The sequence below is a fragment of the Pongo abelii genome, chromosome 9, assembly GCF_028885655.2.
Source record: "Pongo abelii isolate AG06213 chromosome 9, NHGRI_mPonAbe1-v2.0_pri, whole genome shotgun sequence".
NCBI lineage: Eukaryota > Metazoa > Chordata > Mammalia > Primates > Hominidae > Pongo > Pongo abelii.
In genome coordinates, this window is record NC_071994.2 from 19,795,624 (window position 1) to 19,814,161 (window position 18,538).

At 47.9% G+C, this 18,538-nt stretch overlaps 1 protein-coding gene across 50 annotated transcripts in view; it reads right to left on the reverse strand.

The window, feature by feature from the left end:
- Positions 1-609: 609 nt before the first annotated feature.
- Positions 610-18,538, reverse strand: part of MADD (MAP kinase activating death domain) — a 56,572-nt gene continuing 38,643 nt past the window's right edge. For 34 of the 50 annotated variants that reach the window (XM_024255211.3, XM_054525776.2, XM_024255207.3 and 31 more), the window contains 7 exons: positions 15,711-15,818; positions 6,822-6,986; positions 6,316-6,388; positions 6,075-6,181; positions 3,840-3,909; positions 1,937-1,983; positions 610-1,593 (listed from right to left, as the gene is read on the reverse strand). In XM_024255211.3, coding sequence (XP_024110979.1) covers positions 1,489-1,593; positions 1,937-1,983; positions 3,840-3,909; positions 6,075-6,181; positions 6,316-6,388; positions 6,822-6,986; positions 15,711-15,818 — 675 coding nt within the window. In that variant the 3' untranslated portion in view covers positions 610-1,488. The remainder of the gene's footprint in view (positions 1,594-1,936; positions 1,984-3,839; positions 3,910-6,074; positions 6,182-6,315; positions 6,389-6,821; positions 6,987-15,710; positions 15,819-18,538) is intronic. The other 16 variants (XM_024255212.2, XM_054525792.1, XM_054525791.1 and 13 more) reach the window with 1 other exon arrangement.

The window sequence follows — 18,538 nt, forward strand, 5'->3', positions numbered from 1 at the left end:
GGGCCAGGGCCCCACTCTGCTCTCACTTCCCCCATGGGGAGCCTAAATCCGAGCATCTGTTTCCTTTTGGGCGGAGGAAGCCAGCAGGTCTCAGAAATTCCCTGAGAGTGCAGAAAGGTTTTTCCAGGACAGAATTCCATGAAGGCGGCTCCTATGGCAGCTTCTGGGAGTTCTACACGGTGGAAGATACTCCTGGCCAGGAGTCCGGGGCCCTGTGGGAGGCCCTGGCTGAGTTATAACACCTCTCTGGACCATACCCACCTGTAAGCGAACGGAGAGGCCCAGGGCCTTGGCTTTCTTTCACTTAATCTCAGTTCAGGTGAGGATGCCCAGTCTGGCTGCTCCCTCTAGCAGCCTGTTAGTTCATGGCAGCCCAACTCTCCGCAGAGCCCCCAGGTGCCCGGGAAGGAAAGCTCCTCCCACAGCCTTGCTCTGGGAGCACAGAACAGGGGAGCTGGGGCCTCCGTGTGCCAAAGCTTGGACGTGGATGACCTCATCTCCTTCCTTCCTTCCAGCCTGAGGTGCCTTTTTTAGAATCCAGGGATAGCTTTCCTCAGGCCTGAGCCAAGATGAGGTGTCATTTAACACAAAGCAGCCAGGGAGCCTGAAGGGAGTTGAGGACATTTATTTCACATTCACACAGCTGTACATTTTCTATAAATAATGTGGGGCTGAAATATTTACAGTCATTTCTTGCCCATGCCCAGGCTGCCTCTCCCTTCTGACACCCTGTGCCCGGAGACACAGCCTGCAGACAGATGTGCAAAGCCAGCTTGGTCTTTCCTGCCCCCTCCCTGATGCTCAGGCAGAGCAGCCAGCGGTCCCTGGGACTCCACTAGCCTCGACCACTCCGTCCTCTGATGCCGAAGGCGTGGCAGGCCACAGGGAATTCGCCGCTCCACTGCAGTGACGGAGGCCGTGGCAGGCAGCAGCCAACACTGCGGGCCCTGGGCAGTAGCTGCCAGCTTGGGATTGCAGAAGGAAGCAGGAGGCTGCCACTCACTCCAGCTGCCCCCCAATTCTTCCCTTCCTCTCTGTGCCCTTCCTCTGAGAGGGCGAGCCCCAGGGTACCCTCACTCCTCACAGAGTGAAACTGCTCCAGGCGCCCAGTCGTGCCGGGTCACAGAGAAGGGAGAGCCAGACTCTTGCAGTGGACAGTTCTAACGCCAGGGACAAGGACAAGGAACCACAACACAAATGTCTCAAGGACACAAAATAGTGAGTTCACACCGGCCCCACAGACTGTACACACTCTTGAGCCCTGAGGGGAAGGCAGTTTGGTCTTCTGGGAGTGGAGAGGGAGAAGGTGGACACGCTCAGACACACTCAGAGGAACACATAACCGGTAACCAACTAAGCCACAGCAGGGGGCTTGCAGAGGACACACAAGCATCGTCCACTCCTCAGTCACAGCAGCATCGTGCACTTGGGAACAGCAAGGGGCCAGGGGCGTGCCCTGGGCTGGGGTGGCTGCGTAGCCCCTCTCCATCAGCTAGAGACAGGCCGGGGTGGGGTTCTGAGATCTTCCTCACTGCTACGAACTGCAGCCACGTACGAGAAGAGACATAATACAGAGTAGCAGATTTCGTGGGCCTAGAGGAGAGAGAAAACCAGGCGGATCACGATACTGAGACTCCTGCATCTCCACATGTGGAGGATCTGCCAATGGGCAACTCCTGCCCTAACACTGGGCATAGGCCTCTGGGCTAAACGTGAGCTCCAAGCAAGGAAGCTGTCCCCGTGGGAGAGGGGATCCGTGTGTGTGTGTCTGTCTCTCAGGGCTCAAGACCTGTTTCAGCCTGAGTTGAACCTCTGGCAACAAGACGAGGTCCCCACTCACCCCTGTGCGCTCAGAGGGCCCGCCCCTCCTCCTGTCCGAAGGTCCCCCAGGGAGCCCTGTGCACTGTGGCCCATCAGGGTTGAGCGGCACACTCACCATTGGTGTCTTGTACTTGTGGCTCACCACTTCTTTAATTTCAGGAACTAAAACCGGACGGGCAAGAGACAAAACAGAAAGTTCAACACTAAGAGCAATTGTGCCATGCTCCCCCAGGCGGCAGCGCCCGGCATCAGGGTCCCCTTCCCCTCTGTGGCCTCTCACAGTGGCTGCAGCAGCTTAGGCTATGACAGGGCAGAGGCCACCAGAGGCTCTGTCCAGACCCTGCCGGCTAGGAGGACATGGCCCCAGCCTCCTCAGCTAGACCTCTGCCGTCCGCAGTGGCTTTTACTTGATGGCTGTGATTCTACCCACTTCTTTGAAAGCCCCAGATGGGAGGGATGGGCCTTTCACCAGCCTGGTCACGGCTACTGTCCAGGGCCCCTGAGGAGCTGCAGTGGGGGAATTCCCAGGTTTTGGCTGGGAGGAGAGCGCTGTCTCTAGCTTGTGTCCAACTTTGCTGAGACACCCGTGAACTCATCTTGTCACCAGCCTGAAAATTGGGTCATGTTAAACACAGTTCCCTTTATTCCCAGCCCCCTACACAGAGGGTCTTGAGGCTGGATGAAGAGGTAACATGATACTAAACCCACAGGACGTGGCAGTGTCCTTCCCTGAGTGGCAGGAGAAGTCCAGGCCTGCCTGTGTGAGGGAGAGCGTCTGAGGGCTCTGGAGCAACACACCCAGCAGAAGACAGGCGAGTACAGCACCCAGGGAGGGAGGTGACAGGGAGCATCAGGCAAAATACACACATGTCCACAGCCCAGAAGGCAAGAGTGAGAGTCCCCCCGCTCCAGCCATGCAGGGGTTCTCCTTGGCCAGAGGAAGGAGTAGGCCCCCCAGGCTCAGCCATCATCATGGCCCCTTGAGACTGGGAGCAGAGGGGCCTGGCATCTCCCTGGGGGCCAGAAAAGGCAGGAGGAGAATTGGCCGTACCTTCTTCTGACCCTGGGAGGTAAAATTTGGGGGAACCCAGGGTCAGCAGGGAATAAACTCTTCAAAGGTAGAGCAAGAAGCCCCAGGCCATTCTCCCGAGTTGGAAGATTCCCCCAAGTATCTCTCTGACAGAACAGAGAAGGGAGCACACGGGGAGGAAAGTGCAGTGAGCCGGTGAGAGTGGGGACGCAAGGTGGGAAGAAAGAGGGTGGGGGAGAAAGGAAGAGACGAGCTGGCAGTGTGAGGAGCTGGTTCAATGGGAGCTACCCACCCAGGGCAGGGCCCAAGGCAGAGACCTGGGGAGAGGCAGCACGAGCCGAGGTCACTTTACCTGCTGGAGAACGAAGGTTTTCATAGCAGCGATGAGGGGCACAAAAGAATGAAGCACAAACACAGCAGGAACTCAAAGCCCCAGGGTGAGAACCCACTACACCACTCCCTAGCGCTGGCTCCCAGCTTTCGGCTACAGCTGTCCCGCTAGACTCCTCTGTCCCTCCAGTGAGTCTGCCTGCGATGCCCGGTGCCCTTCGTCTGGCCCAGAGGCCAGGTGGAGACCACAGCGGCGCCAGGGAGGCTGGCTGGCGCACTGGGCTGCTAGAGAGATTGCAGCAGGTGACACGGACGTAGTGGAGCTTGGGGGTCGCCAGTCTGCTCTGTCCCAAACTTTCTGACCACTGGCTGGCCCAGCACAGGGAGGTGGTGCTACTTCACTGAGCTGCTTCAGGATCACCTCTAAACTCGAAACCTACCTGAGGCCCCATTTGCTCTTCTGCAATCCATTATCTATCTTTCCCTTCCACATCCCGGCTCTCATCTTAGGGGTCCCTTTTCTTCCTTGTCACTCCTGCTCCTCCTGACTTCTCTACAGAGGTTCTTCTTCTCCCTGCCCCTAGACCCTCCTCTGGAGCTCCGAGGTTTGAGTTACTGCCATGTGAGTCCAGACCTAAGAGCAAAATAGTGTAATTACCAAATTCCTCCAGGACAAAGACGCCTCGAACTGTATTGCACTTTTTAATGTGATTCAGCTCTATGAAAACCTGCAAGAGAGGGAGGGAGGGCGGGATAAGGCCCACAGGCTCCACCCCTGCCCCACACAGCACACTCTCCCAGCTACAGCCCCACCCACACAAAGAAAGTCTACTTCCCAAAGAGAGGACAGAAGAATCCACACGCACACAACTCAAAAGCGCTAAGAAGCGAAGATAGCAGAAAGGGCATGTACCTTCCGCTCCTGGCCGGAGGAGAAAGCATGGGAGAGAAATGAAGGCGTTAGTTTGAATGGTCAAACCCAACCCAAAGGCCCCGCTGCTGGCCTGGGCTGCCCGCCCGTACCCTCTGCCCAGGGCAGTGCTTTAAGACATGGTGCCCCAGGGTCCCCACTCAGCCCATTAGGTCTCTACCCTTCCATGCATCCTCCTCCGGCGCAGAGGGCTGGCACGGGCGCAAAGCTCCCCTCAGACTATCCTCGGGGTGGGAGGTGTTGGTATCCTCCTTGAAACAGGATCCAGGATCTCCCAAGAGGTATGTGGTGATGATAATATCAGCTACCACTTGCCGAGCACCTACTTGGGGTTTTACGAATACGATTTCTAATCTCTGCACCTACTACGTGACACAGTATATAGTATTACCCCCATTTTCTACATGAGGAAACTATGGATCAGAAAGTTTCTTTGCCCATGAACGTGGAAGCTGGGCTTCAAATCCAAGCACGTCCTGACACCGAAGCCTGCGCTTTTCCCATTCACCCCAGACTGCACAGCTCCACCAGGAGGTCTGCTGCCTCCTCCACTCCCAACTGACCACTGTGTGGCAGAAGAGGCGGCAGGTCGCTATCTCATTACTAACTGTGAGGTGAGATTGAGAACCCGGGCTTTCCTCCCCTTCTCTGCACAATCTATCTTCTAGGGGCCAAGGCTTCAACCATAGCCTGGCTTGGATGGCTGCCCAGAGGGGCTATGCCAAGGGCAGGACGAGGAACAGGGCAGAGCACCTGGGCATTGCTCAGCAAGATCTCATCTTCAGAAGGGGAGGCCACGGCGCTAAAATGTGGTCAGAAGTCTGCTCCCCAAGAAGTACTGACACCTTTGTGGTCCAGAAAAGCACTTAGGTAGACCCCTCTCTGGGCTGGTCCTAAGGTCTTTGGGGTTGGCTACCGCCCTAAGTCCTAGATTGAAAATACACTAAGGGGCTGCTGGCAGCCTGGGCAGCCGTTTCCTGTTAAACCAAAGCTGCCCAGCTACATTCCTGAAAGAGAGATAACAATGGCTAGCAGAGGGAGGGAGACAGCCACATCAGTCAGGCATCCACCTCCCCTGAGGGTCTATGGCCTGGCCAGGGGCTGTGGGGCTTCACACATTCGGGTCTGGCTCAGAGCCTCAGGGAGAGGAACCCAGACATCAGGGAAAGAGGAGGGAAGGCACTTGTGTGAGGAGTCAGAGCTGTGAACGGACCTGGGATGATGCGCTGGCCTCAGAAAGGAATTAGCTTAAGGAATGTCCACTGAGAGAAAAAGGTAACACTGTGTTAAAAGACCAAGAGAGAAAAAAAAAAAGTCAGCTCCTATGGTGGAATTACAGTGAGGGAAAGATGTTTCCAGAAGTGCTCCCCAATCAAAAGAAGGGGAATGGGGCCTGTGGAGCAGGGGACAGAGTGGGAACACTCAGAGGAAGGAAAAGAACAGGAAGAAGAATCAGCAGAAGAAAAAGGCAAATAAACACACTCCAGAGAGGACAGATACAAGCTACTTACACACAGGCACGCAGGCACACACGCACACGCAAGCTGCACGCACACCAGAAAGACACAAGGAGATCGGCCAGTCTAGACTCTCAAAGCAAAACCACCAAGCAGAAGCATACCCTGGGAATAGAGGAAGGCAGAGACACTGCAGGGGAAGGGCCAAGTGAGACGCTCCCACTCACACTGTGTGGAGTCCAACGGATGGGGCAGCGTGGCCACCTGGCCTCGCTCCTGCCCAACCTCCCCCGCGGGCTCCCTGGTGCACCTTCACAGCGCCAGGTGGTCGCCAACGTCACTGTGCCCTCCCCTGGGATTTCTTTCCTGGGTCCAGCTGCTCCAGTTCTCCCTCTAGCTCCAGAGGGCCCTCTCTCATGCTTGCTGGGGAAGTACTGGGGGCCTGGACATTGGTCCTTCTTACAGATGGAACGACAGGGAGCCTCGTGCTGCCGCTCGCACCTACCTGATTGTGCATGAATTTGAGGTTGATCCCTTCCAGGGTCACCTGCAGCAGGCCACCCTCACCAGTCTTCATGTCCTGCACAGGGAACTCGCCACCCAGTTCAGGTCCTGTGGTGAGGGAGGGGGCTATCAGCTCACTGGTTGAGGTGGGGAATCCCACCCCAGATTTCCCTGCCAGGCCCCTGACACTCAGAAGGACTGGTAGAAACAGGGAAGACACTCTCAGGAAAAACTCTCCTCACCGGGTTTGATGCTTTGCTGTCGGGCGGCAGCGCGCTCCATGCTGTCCTTCACACAGTAGTACAGCTCCCGACACTGTGGCACAGGGGGAGAGCGGTCCCATCATGGGGGCTGTCCAGGGTTCCCCACCCACTGCTCTATAATGGCCACTGAAGGCCAGAGGTTGAAGTGAGGGGTAAAATTTTAAGTAGTCCTCCTGTTTTTCGGATGTCTTGTTCATTGTTGAGGTTATGAGTGATAGACCCGGAGCATATGAATAGTATGGCTTTAAAGAAGGCATGGGTATAGACGTGTAGGAATGCTAGATATGATTGGTTAATACCGATCGTGACTACTATCGGTCAAGCCTAGTTGGCTTGACAGAGACAGCTTTAGGTACCCCACCCAACAGCTGGAGACAGAAATGTGGCTACAGACATGCGTTTTGGAATTTTAACTTCCCAAAGAGAAACTCACTATTTGGTCTTCAATGCCTACTAGCCCCAACCCAAACACAGATCCTGGGTACCTTTTTAGTATAGAACTTGTTGAGCTGGGTCTCAGAGCCATTTCTACGCCACAAGCACAACACCTTGGTCTTGGGACAGTAGGTCATGTTGATGAGCTTTTCGTACCACCAGCGCTCATACACTGTTCCGATGTTACTACGCAACACCACACAGTCATCGCACACCTGGAGAAGTGCACAAAGCGGCTCAGCGCTTCCTGTCTCTGACAGCCTCTCCCTAGACTGTTTCCTACAGGGAAAGGATGGGACAACTGGCCCTGGGGCATCCCCATGGTCAGGTTTTCTGCCTTACACTCATGGTGTCCCTAGGTGGAGACACAAAACAGAACTACTGACATGCTGCCTGCTACAAGGATTGTTGGAAGAGATGGAGTCATTAGAAGGAACCTATGTATAAGGGAGGAGGCACAAATCAATCAGTTATTTATTATCTCTTTTTTTTTTTTTTTTTGAGACAGGGTCTCACTTTGTCCCCCAGGCTTGACTGCAGTGGCGCCATCTCAGCTCACTGCAGCTTCGACCTCCCAGGTTCAAGTCATCTTCCTGCCTCAGCCCCCAAAGTAGCAAGGACTACAGGTGCATACCATCACACTGGCTATAATTTTTTTTTTTTTTTTTTGAGATGGAGTCCCACTCTGTCACCCAGGCTGGAGTGCAGTGGTGCAATCTCGACTCACTGCAACCTCTGCCTTGTGGGTTAAAATGATTCTCCTGCCTCAGCCTCCCGAGTAGCTGAGATTACAGGCACACATCACCATGCTCGGCTAATTTTTGTATTTTTAGTAGAGACAGGGTTTCACCATGTTGGCCAGGCTGGTCTCGAACTCCTGACCTCAAGTGATACGCCTGTCTTGGCCTTCCAAAGTGCTGGGATTACAGGCATGAGCCACCGCGCCCGGCCCAGTTATTTATTACCTCTTACGTGCTCTACGGACTTGAAGTATTTGGAGGAGATCTCATGCCTCCATTTTACAACCTCAGGAATCATCTTTGTTGACAAACACAAAGGTAGGAGATCATGACAGACTTAACCAAGGAGAAAAATGGAGCTGATGCACTTTCTAATCCTGGGTCTACCCTTTTTCTATAAAAATATTTTTAAAAATTAATTACACAAGTGACATATGAACAGTGCTTATTACATTAAAATGATACAATACAGGATGATATAAATTAAAAAGCAAATATCTTTGACACCTTCTTGTTCAACATTCTCTTTCAGGTGAAGTTATCTGTTCTTTTTTTTGAGACGGATCTTGCTCTGTCGCCCAGGCTGGAGCGCAGTGGCGCAATCTCGGCTCACTGCAAGCTCCGCCTCCTAGGTTCATGCCATTCTACTGCCTCAGCCTCTCGAGTAGCTGGGACTACAGGCACCCACCACCATGCCCAGCAAATTTTATATTTTTTTTAAGTAGAGACGGGGTTTCACTGTGTTAGCAAGGATGGTCTTGATCTCCTGACTTCATGATCCGCCTGCCTTGGCCTCCCAAAGTGCTGGGATTACAGGCGTAAGCCACCATGCCCAGCCAGTTATCCGTTCTTAAGGCTTCAAATGTTACAGGAGATGTTATAGCACAATGGTGAAGGGCACAGGTCTAAAGCCTGAGTTTAGATTCCAGCTCTGCCATTACTGAGCTGTGCCACCCTGAGCAAGTTCATCTGTGTCCACAATTCCTCACGGGTAAGATGGGGATAGTAACAGTAATAACTTCCTACAGTTACTATGAAGACTAAATGAGTTAATGTGCATAAAGTACTTAAGGTGCGTACAAAGCCAGGCACACAGAAAGTACCCTAATTAGCTACTAGATATCAGAACTATGAAACTAATGATTATTACCATGTTGATGGTTCTTACCTCTTTCTCCATCTTAGACCTCTCTTCCTGAGCTCCTGAGCCTCTCAATGTCTGGATGCTTCACATGTAGCACCTCAAACTCATTGTGTCCAAATCTGAACTCAACATCTCCTTCTGGGCAGATCCTCCTTTTAAGTCTGCTATTTGAGGAAATGGCACCACCATCCACCCAGCTGCCCCAGCATGAAATGAAGAATTGATGCCCGACTCCTTCCTCTTCCCTCTAACTAACTACACTCCATCACTGAGTCCCATTGGTTCTAGCTCAAATATCCCTGATCGCTCTTCCACTCCCCAACCATTAACTCTTACTCTTTCTTCAAGTCTAAGCTCAAAGGTCAACTTCTCAAAGGAGTTGTCCACAGCTCCTAGGCCCTCTGCTATTTATTCTGCCCCCGAGCTTCTTTCATAATGCTCACCATATTTTATAATACTCTTTAATTATCTGATTTCCCCAATAGCTTGTCAATGCTAAGGGCAATAGAAATCACGTCTGTCTTATTCACTGCTATAATCCCAACACCCAACAAAGTACCTAGCGTATAATACGTGCTCCATAAATATTAGGTGAGTGAGTAAGGAACACACAAGACTATCAGGTTTAAGCTACTGTATAAGAGTTTACTGGAGTTCTAAAGCCTTTGAAGAATCAGTCAAAGTGGCAGAGTAGGAATGGGAATCTTGAGTTCTAGCCAGTCTGACTCTGTGGTTATCTCCAGGGGGAAAATGGACAATACCATTCCTTTCATAATACCTTTCATAATCCTTTAAGAACATCATGTAAAGGCAGGCAGAACACATTTAAGAGAACACATGATTTCTAAGCTAGAGCATTCTAGGCTAGAGAAATGCTTGTAATATACTGTTATAGTCACCTAAGTGGCTGTTGGAGGTGTAAACTGGTATAGTTTTTGGGATGGCAATTTGGCAAAATCTACCGAAATTTTAAATGTATATAAGCTTGACTTGAAAATTTCATGTCTAGGACTATATCCTATAGAAATTCTCATGTGAGGGTGCAAAAATATATGTTCAAGGATATTCAATGAGCAATTTTTATTATTATTATTTTTTTGAGACAGGGTTTTGCTCTGTCACCCAGGCTGGACTGAAGTGGTGCAATCAGAGCTCACTGAAGCCTTGACCTCCCAGGCTCAAGGATCCTCCCAACTTAGCCTCCCCAGTAGCTGGGACCATGGGCATGCACTAGCATGCCTAGCTTATTTTAAAATTTTTTGTGGAGAAGGGGTTTCCCGATGTTGCCCAGGCTGGTCTTGACCTCCTGGGCTCAACAGAACCTCCCACCTCAGCCTCCCCAGTAGCTGAGACCACAGGCATACACCACCACATGTATGACTAATTTTTAAATTTTTTGTAGAGACAGGTCCCCCTATGTTGCCCAAGCTGGTCTCAAACTCTGGGCTCAAGCAATCCACCTGCCTCAGCCTCCCAAAGTACTGGGATTACAGGCATGAGCCACCATGCTTGGCCTAATGAGTAATATATATATACATATACACGTATATATATATACACACACACACACACATATATATACGTGTGTATATATATGTGTGTATGTATATCTGTGTGTATATATGTTTGTGTATATGTATATATATGTGTGTGTATATATGTGTATATATGTGTGTGTATGTGTATATATGTGTGTATACATATGTGTGTATACATATATATGTGTGTATACATATATATGTGTGTATACATATATATGTGTGTATACATATGTGTGTATACATATGTGTGTACATATATGTGTGTGTACATATATATGTGTGTGTATACATATATGTGTGTATACATATATATGTGTGTGTATACATATATATGTGTGTGTATACATATATATGTGTGTGTATACATATATATATATAATATATATATATATTTTTTTTTTTTCTTTTTTTTTGAGACAGAGTCTTGCTCTGTCGCCCAGGCTGGAGTGCAGTGGTGCGATCTCGGCTCACTGCAACCTCCACCTCCCAGGTTCAAGCAATTCTCTGCCTCAGCCTCCCAAGTAACTGGGATTACAGGCGCCCACCACCTCGCCTGGCTAATTTCTTTTGTATTTTTAGTAGAGGCGGGGTTTCACCATCTTGGCCAGGCTGATATTGAACCCCTGACCTCGTGATCCACCCACCTCGGCCTCCCAAAGTGCTGGGATTACAGGCGTGAGCCACCACACCCGGCATGAGTAATATTTTTTTAAAAAATAGTGAGAGGCACTAGTTAAACCAATTATGGTACACCATATGATATCTAATCGCTAAGCATCAATTAAACTAAAAAAAAAAAGACATGGAAAGGTATATCATTAAGTGAAAAAAGCAAATTATTTAACAATATTTGTAATTTGTTGTTTTTTTTTGAGATGGAGTCTCGTTTTGTCACCCAGGCTGGAGTGCAGCGGCATGATCTCGGCTTACTGCAACCTCTGCCTCTGGGTTCAAGCGATTCTCCTGCCTCAGCCTCCCAAGTAGCTGGGATTGCAGGTGCCTGCCACCACGCCCGGCTAATTTTTGTATTTTTAGTAGAAACAGGGTGTCACCATGTTCGCTAGGCTGGTCTGGAACTCCTGACCTCAGGTTATCCGCCTGCCTCGGCCTCCCAATGTGCTGGGATTACAGGCTCATGTGAGCCACCGCGCCCAGCCCAATATTTGTAATTTGATACCACTTTCATAAGTGCGAAAACAAAATTCCATATAAATAAATTATATTCACACAAATATGCATTTTCAATAATCTGAAAGGAGTCACACAAAACTCTTTATTATTGGTTACCTCTGAGACAAAGGATTGAGAGGCAGTGAGTAAAACTTTTAATTATTTTTTAACTTTGGCATGGTTTGAAACATTTATAGCATATACTGTTTTACTTTTGTAACTAAAAAAAAGGGCAATAAAGACAATTTTTAAAAATCTTTGGCAGGGTACGGTGGCTCACACCTGTAATCCTAGCATTTTGGGAGGCCAAGGCAGACGGATCACTTAAGGTCAGGAGTTCAAGACCATCCTGGCCAACATGGCAAAACCCCATCTCTGCTAAAAATACCAAAAATTAGCCAAGCGGGGTAGTGCGTGCCTGTAGTCCCAGCTACTCGGGAGTCTGAGGTAGGAGAATCGCTTGAACTCGGTAGGTGGATGTTGCAGTGAGCCAAGATTGTGCCACTGCACTCCAGCCTGGGTGACAGAGCAAGACTCCATCTCCAAATATATATATATATATATATATATATATATATATATATATCTTCCTTGGCCAGGCGCGGCGGCTCACACCTGTAATCCCAGCACTTTGGGAAGCTGAGGTGGGCAGATCACTTGAGGTCAGGAGTTCGAGACCAGCTTGGCCAAAATGGTGAAACCCCGTCTCTACTACAAATACAAAAATTAGCCAGACATGATGGTATGTGCCTATAAGTCCCAGCTACTCAGGAGGCTGAGGCAGGAGAATTGCTTGAACCTGGGAAGCAGAGGTTGCAGTGAACCAAGATTGCACCACTGCACTTCAGCCTGGGCAACAGAGTGAGACTCTGTCTCAAAAAAAAAAAAAAAAAAAAATCCCAAATTGCTGTCCAATTGATCATGCAAAAAGCAGGCTATGCTCTGAGAAAGGCTAAATCAAATAGCCTCACAGGAGCCAGGTGATGGCACAGTGACCACGGTGCACTCTTCCCTGGCATAGCACCACTTCGAGGAAGAGGCATCTATTTGGGTAATGGGTCCAGTCCCACACTCCAGAGACTTAGCATGAGGCTCCCTTTGTACAGTGGTGAGAGTAAGAGTAGTTCAAGGAATCTGCTGGAGAGATTTTTTTTTTTTTAAAGGAAAAGAAAAGGGCAAGAGTCATGTGCCACTTCTGCTGTGGTGCAGATGTCCTAAGTCAGCCCTAGGCTCTGAGAGGCAACTAGCCAAATTCTAACACTTTAAAGGGTGACATGAAAATGACTCCTTCTTGGCTAAACTGCCATGTATGTTTCTGCTTCAGGGTAAGCCCCTCTTGCGTTTGGTAAACCACCTGTTCAAAAAACTGTGAATGTGGAAATCAAATTCAGCTAAACCACAGGAGAACAGATAACATAAGCAAAATTTTACTATTTTATATATAGGAGTTGTATTTGGTCCTTAAAATTACTTAGGTCTGTTTCAGAATTAAAAACATAGAAATGAAGAAAACACGGCCAATTTCCTTTATCATCCTGGAGAGTAAGGCTTTTTCTAACCATGTCTCAAAATCCAGAAGCTGTAAAATAAACTATTGATTAATTTAATTATATAAAACTAGCCAGGCGTGATGGCTCACACCTGTAATCCCAGCACTTTGGGAGGTCGAGGTGGGTGGATCACTTGAGGTCAGGAGTGTCAGACCACCCTGGCCAACATGGTAAAACCCCATCTCTACTAAAAATACAAAAATTAGCCGGGTGCGGTGGCAGGCACCTGTAAACCCAGCTACTTGGGAGGCTGAGGCAGGAGAATTGCTTGAACCCGGGAGGTAGAGGTTGCAGTGAGCCGAGACCATGCCACTGCATCCAGCCTGGGCGACAGAGAGAGACTCTGTCTCAAAAAAAAAAAAAAAAAAGTTATATACAAATAAAAAATTTATGTGTGTCAAAAAATACCATAGGCAAAATCAGAAGACAAATGAGGAACTTTCTGGTGGGCAGATCAGGTTGCCCACATCTGAGCCCACTGATCGATAGGAGAGGGACGACCATATGAGGCAATAGGAAGCATATAGCACCACTCATTAAGTATTCTTCCCCAAAGAGTGAATCTGAAAGTGATCAAACCTCTAAACTGAACTACCAGTCTATGAGAAATATGTGACAGAGAAACAAGCTAATACAAAGGAGACAGGATCAGCAAAAAATCTAGACTGTAGGAGACTCCACAGGGCAAACGATCCAATTTCTTCAACAAAATAAATGGCAAAGGGGGTATTACGTGTTATGAGACACTTAAGAATTATATCAACCAAAATTACAAATGCATTGTCCCTCTGACCCAGCAATCTCATTTCTGGGAATCCTTAGACACACTTGCACATGTATGAAATGAAGCAGGCACAGCATCATTCACAGTATCACTATCAGTAACAGCAAATTTGGAAGCAACCCAAGGATCCATATGTACTGACTGGTTAAATAAATTAAGGCACAGTCACACAGTGGAATACATGTAGCCATAAAACCAATGGGAAAGCTTTCTTGGTACTGATCAGAAGAGGACCAGGACAATGTTAAATGAAAAAAGCAAGGGATAAAGCAATGGACAAGATGTGCTATCTTTCTGAAAGAAAGGAGAAAAATAGGCCAGGCAGGGTGGCTCACACCTATAATCCCAGCACTTTGTGAGGCCAAGGTGGGCGGATCACTTGAGGTCAGGAGTTTGAGACCAGCCTGGCCAATATGGTGAAACCCCATCTCTACTACAAATACAAAAATTAGCTGGGCATGGTGGTGGCTGACTGTAATCCCAGCTACTCAGGCAGCTGAGGCAGGAGAATCACTTGAACCCAGGAGGCGGAGGCTGCAGTGAGCTGAGTTCGGACCACTGCACTCCAGCCTGAGCAAAAGAGCGACACTCCGTCTCAAAGAAAAAAAAAAAAGAAAGGAGGAAAATAAGAATTTGTGTTCATATTTTATTGTTTGCATAGAAGTCCACTGGAAGGCCGGGTGCACTGGCTCACGCCTGTAATCTCAGCACTTTGGGAGGCCGAGGCGGGTGGATCACTGAGGTCAGGAGTTGGAGACCAGCCTGACCAACATGGCGAAACCCTATCTCTACTAAAAATACAAAAAATTAGCTAGGTGCGGTGACGGGCACCTATAATCCCAGCTACTTGGGAGCCTGAGGCAGGAGAATCACTTGAACCCAGGAGGTGGAGGTTGCAGTGAGCTGAGATCACGCCATTGCACTCCAGCCTGGGCATCAGAGCAAGACTCTGTCTCAAAAAGAAAAAAAAAACATCCACTGGAATTTACAAAGGAAACCAATAAAAGTGGTTGTCTATAGGATGAAGGGGTGAGGGGAGTGGGAAATTCAGTGGAAGGGGACAAGAATGAGTGCAAGACTTCCCAATGTGTACTATTTTCTGTTATTCTGATTTATGAACAATGTGACTATATCATCTATATATAGATATCTTTATGTATATATGTGTGTGTGTGTGTGTGTGTGTATAAAAGAAATGGGGCCGGGCGCAGTGGCTCACACCTGTAATCCCAGCACTTTGGGAGGTCGAGGCAGGTGGATCACTTGAGGTCAGGAATTCAAGACCAGCCTGGCCAACCAACGTGGTGAAACCCCATCTCTACTAAAATACAAAAAATTGGCCAGGCATGGTGGCACATGCCTGTAATCCTAGCTACTCAGGAAGCTGAGGCAGGAGAATTACTTGAACCTGGGAGGTGGAGGCTGCAATGAGCCAAGATCACACCACTGCACTGCAGCCTGGGTGACAGAGCGATACTCTGTCTCAAAAAAAAAAAAAAGAAAGAAATGGGTATCATCTACTATATAAAATTTAATTATTTGAATAACAATCTGATAATTTGGCCGGGTGCGGTGGCTCATGCCTGTAATCCCAGCACTTTGGAAGGCCAAGGTGGGTGGATTACTTGAGGTCAGGAGTTTGAGACCAGCCTGGCCAACATGATCAAACCCCATCTCTATTAAAAATAGAAAAATCACCCGGGCATGGTGGCTGGCGCCTGTAATCCCAGCTACTTGGGAGGCTGTGGCAGGAGAACTGCTTGAACCCGGGAGGCGGAGGTTGCAGTGAGCCGAGATCAAGCCACTGCACTCCAGCCTGGGTGACAGAGCGAGACTCTATCTCAAAAACACACACACACAAAAAAACAAAAAAACCAATCTGATAATTTAATGATAAATAGATCATGAAGATGAATGAGATAAATGAGAAAAATATCCTGGCATTGGTTCTAGGAGTTCCCTGTGACTATCAAATATCCCTTTGGGTCCCCAGCATGAACCAGCACCTACCTCCATGAAAAAGATATCTCCATTTGTATCTGTCCCTGCATGTACCACAAATGTCTGCTTCTTCATGTGCCGGCTGCCACTGGACCAGATAGAGAGATCGCGTCCATTCTGATGAAAGAGAGATTTTTTAGGGACAGTCATACATCCCTCTCAGAGGGCTCTGGGCCAAGAATTCCCCATCCAGCAATCAAATTCATATCGGCTTCCTCAGCACAGTCTCATCTGCTGGCCACTGGTCACCAGGGAAGTGGTTTCAGATGTTTTGGTCTCAGAGGCCCTATATCTCTTAAAATTTATTGAAGATTCCAAAGAGCTTTTGTTTATGTGAGTTATATTTATAGATATTTACGTACTAGGAATTTAAACAGAAATTTCTCAAATGATTAATTATAAAAACAATAATTAATAATAACCCATTACATAGTAATATAAACATTTTTTATAAAATAACTATATTTTCCAAAAAAAAAGGGACTGTTTCACATTTTTGCAAATCTCTTTAATGTTTGGCTTAGAAGCAAATAGTTGCATTCTCCTATCTGCCTCTGCATTGAGTCTGTTGCAGTATGTTGCTTTGGTTGAGGTATATGAAAAAAACTTGACCTCACAGATATGTATTTGGGAAATCCAAGAGGATTTTCATAGCCTTTTCAGATAAATAGATGTATTCTTCTTTAACACTATACCAGAACTTAAGAAGTAGAAGCTTCTTTTTTTTTTAGAGACAAGGTTTCGCTCTGTCATCCAGGCTGGAGTGCAGTGGCATGACCAAAGCCCACTACAGCTCTGAACTCCCAGGCTTAAGTGACACTCCTGCCTCAGCCTCCCAAGTACCTGGGATTACAGGCATAAACCACAACACCCAGCAAGAGCAGCTTATGAAATTTAGTTGCAGTGTGGAATCTGAAAGCACATCAATGAACATTTTACATTGTTACATTAAAATCCATTTAGACCAGACACGGTGGCTCATTCCTATAATCCCAACACTTTGGGAGGCCAAGTCAGGAGTACCGTTTGAGCCCAGGCAGGAGTTGGAGACCAGCCTGGGCAACAGAGTGAGACCCTATTCTCCATACATTTTTTTTTTTTTTTTTGAGACAGGGTCTCATTCTGTCACCCAGGCTGGAGTGCAGTGGTGCTCACGGCAGCCTCAACCTCCTGAGCTCAAGTGATCCTCCCACCTCAGCCTCTTAAGTAGCTGGGACTACAGGTGCATGCCACCATGCCTAGCTAATTTTTATTTTTTGTAGAAATGGGGTCTCCCTTGGCTGGGCCCAGTGGCTCACACCTGTAATCCCAGCACTTTGGGAGCCTGAGGTGGGTGGATCACAAGGTCAGGAGTTGGAGACCAGCCTGACCAACGTGGTGAAACCCCATCTCTACTAAAAATATAAAAATTAGCCGGGCGTGGTGGCGGGTACCTGTAATCCCAGCTACTCATGAGGCTGAGGCAGGAGAATAGCTTGAACCTGGGAGGCGGAGGTTGCAGTGAGCCGAGATCGCGCCGCTGCACTCCAGCCCGGGCGACAGAGTGAGACTCCGTCTCAAACACAAACAAACAAACAAACAAAAAGAAATGGGGTCGATGTTCCCCAGGCTGAAAAAAAAAGTTATTTAAAAATTAAGATCCATATATCTGCCTTGCATTTTGAGTAGATCTTTTATCCATACTTGAGTTTATAACATCATACATTGGTATTTGGAAAATACTGTTGGCTGGGTGCGGTGGCTCATGCCTGTAATCCTAGAACTTTGGAAGGCCAAGGTGGGCGGACGGACTAAACTCAGGAGTTCAAGACCACAGCCTGGGCAACATGGTGAAACCCCGTCTCTACTAAAACACACACACACACAAAAAAAACTAGCCAGGTGTGGCGGTATACGCCTGTACTCCCAGCTGCTCAGGAGGCTGAGGCAGGAGAATTGCTTGAACCCAGAAGCCCAGGAGGCGGAGGCTGCAGTGAGCCGGCATCGTGCCACTGCACTCCAGCCTGGGCCACAGAGCAAGACTCCGTCTCCAAAAAAAAAAAAAAAAGAAAGAAAATAGTGTTCCACTAAGTTACACAGCTCTTCCAAATGTTGACATATTTTGTAATATTAAATCAATGTTTAAAAACTCACATTCATTAATATCACCACCAATCTCATTAGAAAAGTCTCTAAATATTGGGAAGCTTCAAGTCAAAACTCTGCCAAAATTCTTATTTTCACTTAAAAGCTGAATCTTATCATTGGCAACAAATACTGTCAGTTGTTTTCCCTGAAACAACAGGCTCACTTGATTAACTGAAGGAAAATGTCTGCCAGTTGGGTACTCTGAATAACCATGGTTTATTAATTGTCCTTTCCAGTAAAAATGATGTTCCATGAACAAAGCGATTAAGTTCACTTGCAACTCAAGGTGAACAAATCAAGGCCGCAAATTGCTTTTCTTCAAAACAACCATCATACTGGGTTTGCAACAGAGATGCTTTATGTATACTTCCCATTTTGTCACAAAGAATATTAAAAACATTTATAATTAATCAATCGATTTAATAAAAGTAACAGTCTTCACTGCTTCTTCAAGGACATTTATAAGTACAACTGGCATTTTAAAAAAACTAAGAGTGTAAGCCAGGTGCGGTGGCTCACGCCCGTAATCCCAGAACTTTGGGAGCTGAGGCAGGCAGATCTCTTGAGGTCAGGAGTTCAAGATCAGCCTGGCCAACATGGGGAATGCCCATCTCTACTGAAAATACAAACATTAGCTGGGCATGGTGATGCATGCCTATAACCTCAGGAGCTTCAGCTACTCAGGAGGCTGAAGCAGGAAAACTGCTTAA